A 10176-nucleotide genomic window follows, 5' to 3' on the forward strand; every position below is an offset into this window, starting at 1 on the left:
ACATATGCTTGTTAGATCTGCCTTGAGCAGGCATGATTTCCCCCCTCTCTTCCTCTTGCCTTTCTAGGTTTGTGTTCATCATGGGCACCTCCATTTCACTGTCGCTGAGTTCCATGTTGAGAAGGGGACGTTCCAAATGGCAGCTGCTGGGGAAAGTCCTGTGGAGAAGCATCCTCTTGTTTTTAATAGGGGTGATAGTTGTGAACCCAAATTACTGCTTTGGGCCATGTAAGTGTTGAGAGATTTGTTTATTTTCATGCTGACTACAAAATGTGCCGCTTCACTTTTACAGAGCTTCCCCTTGTGTTGCTTGCTTCCGCCTTAATCTCTGTGGCAAATCCCATTAGAGTTGTGACGCTACCCATATATTAGATGGGATAAAATGGTCCCAGAAGAAACGAAGCCTTCTCAAGACCGCACAGTGCAAAGGATAATTTTCTAGTCTGACTTCCTGACAGGTAGCGCTGGAGACTAGGGGCCCTCAGACCGAAAGGATTGCAGAAACAAGAGAGTGAGGCCCTTTGTCTGAGTTTTTATTTAGTGAATAGAATTTCAGACTTTATAATAGTAGAATACAGTACAGTGGCACCTCGGGTTAAGTACTTAATTCATTCCGGAGGTCCATTCTTAACCTGAAACTGTTCTTAACCTGAAGCACCACTTTAGCTAATGGGGCCTCCCGCTGCCGCCGCGCTGCTAGAGCACGATTTCTGTTCTCGTCCTGAAGCAAAGTTCTTAACCTGAAGCACTATTTATGGGTTAGCGGAGTCTGTAACCTGAGGTACCACTGTACTGAAAAACCCAGCTTAACATATAGCAGTCCTCACAACTGCATGTTATTTAAGCGGATAGGCTAAATGGCAGAGAAGTCCCTTAAAAGGAATGTATTTTTCCAGAGTGCCCCTTGGCTGAGAGAAACCCAGACTATGCAGCTTAGTAGCATAAGTCAGTACAGAACTGGGTTGTCCAGAGGTTATCATAGGATTAGACTCAGTCCCAGTTACTTGTGCAATAAATATTCTGAGCACAGTTAAGGCACCGATTAAAATAAGCAGCTGAAACATCTTAATATGAAACTACCATCTCCAACAGCATGTATTGTCTTCGCATCAGACCCAGATTTGAATCAGTTAGCTCTCTAATAATGCAGGACTTACTTTTACATTGCTTTTTATGCCTTCTGCAGTGTCCTGGGACCACCTCCGAATTCCAGGTGTGCTTCAGAGACTAGGCTGCACATACCTTGTGGTTGCTGTGCTTGAGCTCCTCTTTGCCACACCTGTGCCTGAGAACAGTGCTCTGGTAAGTGAATGGCCGAACAGCTGGATCTGAACATAGGGAGGGAACAGAAGGCTGCTTTGGTCACCATTGCCTGCAGCAGCGCAGTCGTAGTCTATCTGAGGAAAGCTGAAATGGCTCCAGAAGTAGAACCCTTGCTGTGCATACGTTCTTCTTAATGAGTGCTGTTAAAAAAGTTACATGAAACACTGGACAATAAATAGAAGATAAGGTTCATAGGAACATAAAATAAGAAGCAGCAAGATGATAAAGGTAAAGGTAAAGGTACCCCTGCCCGTACGGGCCAGTCTTGACAGACTCTGGGGTTGTGCGCCCATCTCACTTAAGAGGCCAGGGGCCAGCGCTGTCCGGAGACACTTCCGGGTCACGTGGCCAGCGTGACATCGCTGCTCTGGCAAGCCAGAGCCGCACACGGAAACGCTGTTTACCTTCCCGCTGGTAAGCGGTCCCTATTTATCTACTTGCACCCGGGGGTGCTTTCGAACTGCTAGGTTGGCAGGCGCTGGGACTGAGCAGCGGGAGCGCACCCAGCCGCGGGGATTCGAGCCGCCGACCTTTCGATCGGCAAGCCCTAGGCGCTGAGGCTTTTACCCACAGCGCCACCTGCGTCACCTTGCCACCTGCAAGATGATACTAAAACCTAAATACAGTTCCCAATGAAATATAATGCTACCTATGTAAAACAGAAGGGATGCGGGTGGCGCTGTGGGTTAAACCACAGAGCCTAGGACTTGCTGATCAGACGGTCGGCGGTTCGAATCCCCACAACAGGGTGAGCTCCCATTGCTCGGTCCCTGCTCCTGCCACGTCGAAAGCACGTCAAAGTGCAAGTAGATAAATAGGTACTGCTCCGGCGGGAAGGTAAACGGCGTTTCCATGCGCTGCTCTGGTTCGCCAGAAGCGGCTTAGTCATGCTGGCCACATGACCCGGAAGCTGTACGCCGGCTTCCCTCGGCCAGTAAAGCGAGATGAGCGCTGCAACCCCAGAGTCGTCCGCGACTGGACCTAATGGTCAGGGGTCCCTTTACCTTTTAATGTAAAACAGCAGCCATAAGAGATGTGACATATAGAAGGAAATGGTATTTCAGCAATAGCAGAGATACGCTGCACCTTCATTCACTGCTCAGACACAATTTGTGATCCTATAAAGGTGGAAGGGCATTTAATTTTGTAACTTGTTCTCCCCCCCCCTTTTTTTTTTTGCAACTTGTGCAGTGTCCCCTTTTTATTGTTGTATTTCTCTCCCACCCATAAATTAAAGCAAATAAACATAAAAGCAGCTATACTTTAACCAGTAGTGCCAACCAAGAAAAACAAAGCCTTTTGCTGGCATTATGAGGTGGTAATCCACCTGCTTAAAGCCTAGATCCAATACCTAAAATAGAATAAAGAAAAATATCATATGATGAAATTAGAGCCTGTAGAAAATGGGGTGGGGGGGTGGAGGCACTTAGGAAAAAACAAGCCAGGATGCTTTTAGATAGCCAAGCAGTTGTGATTACTGGTGGTGCTTGTTCTTGAAGGCATGTCATCTGTTGGGTTACTCATTCAAAATTTACTTTTTCTTCTCTGTTTCAACAGGAAGCTCCATACTCTGCTCTCCAAGATATTCTTCCATATTGGCCCCAGTGGCTTTTCATGATGACGCTTGAAGCAGTTTGGCTGTGCCTCACCTTCCTCTTAAATGTACCTGGGTGTCCAACGTCAGTCAAAGCTTAGATCTTTTTTTCACTTTGTTTGCTTTTCTTAGCGTGGTCTTTACCAGATGTCTAGAGAACTGGTTTCATTAGGACTCCAGGCCACCCACCTTCTGGTGTCTGACATTTGAAAATCCAGATGACACCTTCCTTCCCCCACCCCCCGCCCTGCCCCCAATTGACTTGGAGGCACAACTTGCTATGACATTTTCATCTCCAAGCCTGTTTGAAATTAATAGAAGTTGTGCAGCAGTACTACTACGGCCTTGGGAAGCCTCTGCTGATTTCAGCAGGGCTTACGTAGGGGAATTTCCTGGTACGGGGTGGGGTGAATAGTGCCCACAGTTCAATTCTGCCTATCTCCAATTCTGCCAATCTTCATCTACTACCTGTAGCAGTCACTTTATGGTCGCTGCTCTTGTCAGGACCTCTGAAGTTTGGTGAATAATCAGCACTAGGGGTTGCTGGCTCCAGGATTTGTGCCCTCAGTGCCTTTCCCAAGGACCCACAAATCCTGGAGCCAGCAACCAACAGTATGTCTTGCTGCCTGTGACATTCTTGGGTGCTCCATGCAAAGTGAGACTAGCAGCCAAGGTGGGTGGTGGGCTGTTTTCCAGGTGTGGGGTCTCAGCAAATGCCTTGCCACTCTGATAACCTGACAACTCAGGATGCTGAGTTCCCCAGAGTGCTGAAAAATAGGAGATAATTGTCTCTTTTCCAATAACTCATCTCAGGCCACTTCTGACCATGTGGCTCACTTCCTTTTTTCCCTTCTAGAGGTTACCTTGGCCCTGGAGGCATTGGAAATTTTGGAATGTACCCCAACTGTACTGGAGGAGCAGCTGCTTATATTGATCGATTGCTTCTAGGAGAAAAACACATATACCAACATCCATCTTCTAATGTAAGTGGTTGAAGCTTCTCATGCACCCATCAGCCATCTCCAAAATGAATAGATTATCAATGGCCTGCTTAATTTTTTTTATCATCTGCTTATTCTTAAGAACAAAGTTACATGGCAAAATGTGGTGTGTATTTTTTCAGTTCTTGAGCTCTTTAATGCAGCTACCAGCTATTTGGCGCTGCTTTACTTAGAATAGAGGTCAGGGGTTCCTTTACCTTTACTTAGAACAGATGCTGGATTTATAATTTACAGAAATGCAGTATTATTTTTAGTGGCAGAAGACCCGGCATGAAAACACACATCTGACATCAGCTGCGGAGATAAGCTTCACTCTCAGCTCCATTCAAATGTGGAATCATGTTCTATAAATGGTTGCTCAATCAAAATCAGCACCCTGTACTTTAACTGTAGTAGTTTTATAGCTGCACACTCCAGGATTAGTCAAATTTCACTCATGCCAAAAAGTTAGGCAAGGACCAGGAACAAATCTCACTAAGGTAGTTTATGTGGCCAAATTCTTTACTGCAGTGATGCTAGATAGCTCAGGATGCACGAGTGAGGCTTCATAGCCAAGGAAATACTGTTCAATGGATTGTTGCTATCACTACAGCAATACTGCAACCATATCAGTAACTCCAGTGAACCGACTTTGGGTTTCTTCAGTTGCTATTCCATCTCTGAATTTCTGTGAATGAGATCAGGAAGGGGTGGGTTCTCAGTGCAAGCGTTATTTTCAAAGTGCAGAGAGCAAGCGCACAGGCCCCAGACTTTTCCCATATCTCACAGAGACACAAAATATGGGGACATAGAATTATCGTACTAGCATAGCTAAGAGCAGTTATGAACTCTCAACATACGCAGACAAGAAGAGAAACAACTGAATCTTCAGCAGGAAATATGCTTAAGTTACAGATTTCAGCAGGAAATGTGCTTAGATCAGGATATTTGGCATGCCAGTCTGAAAAACATCTAAATTAAGAAATGCGGAACCTAATGCAGGGAGCCTTTATACTGTGTTTGGAAACCACATTTGCTTAGCTTGTCTGGAACAAGCGAGGCAAGGAACTGGATGAGTAGGGCATGTCATTTTAGGGGGTCAAACTTGATTTTTGCAAATTTCTTCAGTGAGGCGTCTTAAAAAAGTTTTTGGATGTGAGGAATTCAAATGTGCTATAATTTTTGTGATTGAACAACATCTAGCGTGGTAGGTTTACATTTGATGAAGCAGCACATAAACTGTTTTGGGAAAACCAAAGAATTTTAATTTTTCCTTCTGAAAATGTCAGGTAATGCATAAAATTATAATAATATAACTGCAAGTACTTGGCAATCATTTTTAATGATTTCTATGCAATTGTACACACCTTTTACTTACCAAGCAAAACTAAATTATATTAACCAATAACTTTGTATGTGTTGCTTTTTATTTTATGTTTGTTCCAGTTGTACCTTAATAAAAACTAAAAATAATTCAAAATTCTCCATCACTGCTTAGTTCAGATGGTGAGGAAGGACTTCAGTAGACCCCAGGTACACACTTTGAAGCAGGGATACCACCACCTTGTTTAGAGAGTTGGGACCATGTTATAAAACACCTCGCAGAAAGTCTGCCAGCCTTTCATAGTGTGCACATCTTCATTTATAGGTTCTTTACCTGACTACAGTAGCCTTTGACCCTGAAGGAATTTTGGGAACAATCAATTCTGTTGTCATGGCATTTTTCGGACTTCAGGTAGGATACCTTATTGTCCCATTTAAGCAGGAAAGCTGGATGGCATATTTCTGTAAAACGCAGGTGTTGTCGTGAGGAAGTTCCTTCTGTAGAGAACATAACAGCCCAAACCTATAAACTTGCAGGGCGTATGAACATCAGAACATCTCTCCATAATATAATCTTGGCATTGCAGATATGACGCAGTGTTCAGTGCCATGGATGACTGTCCCAGGATAGAAACAGAAAGAATCCATCTCAAAGAGGACAAACAAACAAGAAGGGGGGTTAGAGATTTTGCACAGATATTTTGAAGCAACATTATTATGTAAGACACTGGGAGAATGTTTGCATCAATATCTCGGAAAATCTGCAGAATTACTGAGTTCTACTTTAGATTTTGGCTGTGGTGCTCTTGTCACCATTGCCTCCCCACCCCAAATTTAGTTAGTCCCTTTCCCTGTTAAACCCATTCTAGGCAAGGCCACTGTTCATGTTTCCAACATCTTTTTTTTTTTTACTTTTAAGGCAGGAAAAATCCTCATGTTCTACAAAGACCAGCACAGACAAATAATGCTCCGTTTCTGTGTGTGGAGTATAGTCCTGGTAAGTCTCAAATTCTGTATTAATACAATTCAAGTCACAAATACTGAATCAATTGAATTCAAAGTGTTTCCTCCCCAATCCTTTTAAAGCTTTTTTTTCTTCTGCAGAATTTAGTTCAGAATAATCCTCTGTTGAGTATCTTTTTCTGTGAATACCTGTTTCAAAACCCATCAAACCTCATTTTTTATTGCTGCCTAATAAAAACTCAACACCTACAATTCAGTACAGAGTTAAGGCCTAAAGGCACCTAAATCTGTGTTGGTCAATAGTCTACATATCAGTAGTTGGTTAAAGAGCAGGAATATATGGATGTTTCCCCCAGTGGAGGGGAGTAAGAAAAGGGGTTCCAAGAGGATTTGTTTTGAGACTGGTGCTCTTTAACATGTTCACAAATAACCTGGAGTTAGAGGTAAGCAGTTAGGGTGACCAAGTTTGCTGATAGCATCAATTTACTCACGGTAGATAAAACAATAATAAATTGTGAAGAATTCCAATCTCTCTGAACTGAATGTGTGACAAAATGACAACTATAGTGGAACCTCATGTTACGGACGGGATCTGTTCTGGAGGCCCGTCTGTAACACGGAACTGACACAAGCTGAAGTGCTGTGTCTGCGCATGGTGCGATTTAGTGCTTCGGCGCATGCGCAAGCGGCAAAACCCAGCAGTAACCCATTCCGGTACAGTGGTACCTCGGGTTACATACGCTTCAGGTTACAGACTCCGCTAACCCAGAAATAGTACCTCGGGTTAAGAAGTTTGCCTCAGGATGAGAACAGAAATCGTGCTGCAGTGGCAGCGGGAGGCCCCATTAGCTAAAGTGGCGCTTCAGGTTAAGAACAGTTTCAGGTTAAGAACGGACCTCCAGAACGAATTAAGTACTTAACCCGAGGTACCACTGTACTTCCGGGTTGCTGCAGGACGCAACACGAAAACACATAACCTGAAGTGGATGCAACATGAGGTATGACGGTTCAATGTAAGTAAGTGTAGAATGATGCACAATTGGAGCAAAAAATCCTAAATTCACATATATACGATTGGCGTCTTAGCTGGAGGGTCTGGCTGACTAAGTAGATAGCTCTGTAAAAATACCGACCCAGCGTGTCATAGCTGTGAAAAAAGAAATATATGCTAGGGAGCATCAGGAAAGGGATTGAAGAATAAATATGTCAATATCTGAATTCCTTTGTACAGATTTATGGTGCAACTACACCTGGAATACTGCGCTTTGTTCATTTGTTTTAAGTCACTATTAAAATGAAGGTTAGCAATTTCAGTACAGAATAGTTCTGAGTCTGGGATATGCTTTCTTTCATCCTTCTCTGTTAGATTGCTTTGGCTGCTTTTAGTGTCAGGATTCTTTTTTTACAGTTAATAAACCCAAAGATGCTCACTGTGTGTTTTTAGAGGTCTTTGCTACATTGGGGTGGGGGGTAGGGAGGGGAGGGAGGGACCAAAGCATTTCACCGTTGCATGGCTTTTCCCTTGACATGAATGTGAGGAGCAGCTCCTCAGAATACCATCCTCCAAACACGGATGAAACATTCCACGGTAATTCCACAAAATTCCTTTCTCACCGCAAATTACCTGTTTTTCAGGGTGTTATTTCTGCTGTATTGACCAAAGGCACAAAAGACCAAGGCTTTATTCCTGTCATCAAGAATTTATGGTGAGTAGAATAAAAAGTTGCTTCAATGCTGTACGGTAGCATTTGCTAGACATTTCCTGAATGGCTGTTTTGAAATTCCTGCAGGTCCATTTCATACGTGACAACACTGAGCTGTTTTGCCTTTGTGCTTCTGCTGTTAGTGTACTATCTTGTAGATGTGAAGAAGGTGTGGTCAGGTGCTCCCTTTTTCTATCCAGGTAAGTGTGCTTTAAAGGAAATTGTTCTTACTTGAACTAAGTAAATACAGAATTGGAATGGGAAAGCATGAATACCCTTGTTGGGTTTCTTTTTAAAACAGTGAGGATTCCTATTTATTCCATCTAAAATCATTGCTTGGTTTCTAAACAATACTGAATTAATTTTGGAAGTCTGTGAAATCAGTTTTCTACCCAGATTTAGTATTTCGGATTGGACATTTGCCATGGTTGCCTCCCCTTCAATATGTAGTGGTTTGCTGGTTGCACCCATCAGTCACTGAACACACTCACCACTGCCTCTAGCAGGGAGTAAGCCTAGCAGTTGCTAAGCAACTGGCTCATCTTCCTGAAATCAGCAAAGCATCCCTGTTCAGACATGTGGTGGAAGCAGAAGTTCTTGGGGCAACAACCAGAGTAACTCCCTGGGATGAAGACCAATCGAAATGATACACATTAGTAGGAAAGTCTGCTTAAGCCTCTCTGTTCCAATCATTCATTCAATCAAAATCATCTTCTCTAGTCAGCTTCTCTAAGCAAGGGGGGGGGGGACAGAGCCATATTCATCCTCCTGTAGGATGAGAAAGCAGGTGAAGTATGTGCGATTCTGAGCAGAAACCTGCTACTCTTCTACTCCCCGTCAAAGTTTACGATACTGCTTGGTTTAAAAAAAATGGTGGGAGATGGTTCTCACAGCTGTCTAGTTTGACCCTGAATAAACTGACAAACCCAGAAAAATTAGGGAAAGGATAAAAATGTGAGTCTCGTGAAACCCTAATGGCAATCCTGTTGGGAGTCTCCTCTCCCCCTGCTTCGCGAGATAAAGACGTCAGGATACAGTGGTGCCTCGCAAGACGAAAAGAATCCGTTCCGCGATTCTCTTCGTCTAGCGGTTTTTTCGTCTTGCGAAGCAAGCCCATTGACAGCTTAGCGGATTAGCGCTATTAGCGGCTTATCAGTTTAGCGGATAAGCAGATAAGCAGCTTAGCGGCTTAGAAAAAGGGGGGGGGGAGGGGGGAAAGTCGGAAAAACTCGCAAGACATTTCATCTTGCGAAGCAAGCCCATAGGGAAATTCGTTTTGCGAAGCGCCTCCAAAACGGAAAACCCTTTCGTCTAGCGGGTTTTTCATCTTGCGAGGCATTTGTCTTGCGGGGCACCACTGTATTGGGGAAAGACAGGCAGGTGTTTGGATGCCAAATGGAAAACGTTTCATCCAATTGGGCCATGAGACTCAGTGGTGGCAGTGTAGTAAAGAGAAATGAGGGGAAACACAGAGTGCAGACTGCAAGTTCAGGCAGCAGCCCAGAGTTCTTGTATGCTACACACTGATAAAACATTTTCCAGCCTTGTTTTGTCACTAAAACATGGCGTCAAGAGCAGAAGACTACACAGACATGCCCCTAAAGCATGTTGTTTTGCTCAGCTCCACACTTGAGTTTGGCAGCAACAGCCTACATCACTTTTATCTCAGGTCCAAAATGTCAGCAGTCGTGTTCTGTAGCTTAACAATTCCTGTCATGCAGTATGGCTGTAACATGCAATTTTTCTGATGGCATTCTTGGTCTCTTTCAAAGGTATGAACTCCATTCTCGTCTACGTTGGGCATGAAGTATTTGAAAACTACTTTCCTTTTAAGTGGAAGACGCAGGATACACAATCCCACAGCGAACACTTGGCTCAGAACCTAACTGCTACATCTTTATGGGTTATCATTGCATATATACTCTACAGGAAGAGAATATTCTGGAAAATCTAACTGAAGAAGCCAAAGATACTTGTGGCATAAGAATACTGGATTAATTACTCCCAGCATATTGATGTTACTTTTTTTTTTTTTAAAAAAGGGATTGTGTGTTTTGTTTACATTCCAGGTCATCTCGAAGAGACTCTCATATTTAAAATTTGCTGACCGACTTGCCATTTAGCTAAATCAAGGCTTCTACATATTTAGTGTATCATTCCATTTCTAACTCGACACACTGAACAGCTTTTAAAACCTGAGCAATTTGAAAGGACTTTCACAAGCTGATAGTCACTCTGTTACATGCGTGGTTCACATGAAGACGCAGAAGAAAATAAAAAATATTTTTTA

At 43.4% G+C, this 10176-nt stretch overlaps 1 protein-coding gene across 1 annotated transcript in view; it reads left to right on the forward strand.

The window, feature by feature from the left end:
- Positions 1–9914, forward strand: part of HGSNAT (heparan-alpha-glucosaminide N-acetyltransferase) — a 31594-nt gene extending 21680 nt beyond the window's left edge. Inside the window, exons 10-18 of the mRNA XM_079949582.1 lie at positions 68–228; positions 1187–1302; positions 2881–3002; positions 3774–3900; positions 5546–5632; positions 6140–6217; positions 7819–7889; positions 7974–8086; positions 9659–9914. Of these exons, the coding sequence (XP_079805708.1) occupies positions 68–228; positions 1187–1302; positions 2881–3002; positions 3774–3900; positions 5546–5632; positions 6140–6217; positions 7819–7889; positions 7974–8086; positions 9659–9840 (1057 nt within the window). The 3' untranslated portion in view covers positions 9841–9914. The remainder of the gene's footprint in view (positions 1–67; positions 229–1186; positions 1303–2880; positions 3003–3773; positions 3901–5545; positions 5633–6139; positions 6218–7818; positions 7890–7973; positions 8087–9658) is intronic.
- The last annotated feature ends 262 nt before the right edge of the window (positions 9915–10176 follow it).

The sequence above is a fragment of the Podarcis cretensis genome (assembly GCF_951804945.1).
Source record: "Podarcis cretensis genome assembly, chromosome: 13".
Taxonomy (NCBI): domain Eukaryota; kingdom Metazoa; phylum Chordata; class Lepidosauria; order Squamata; family Lacertidae; genus Podarcis; species Podarcis cretensis.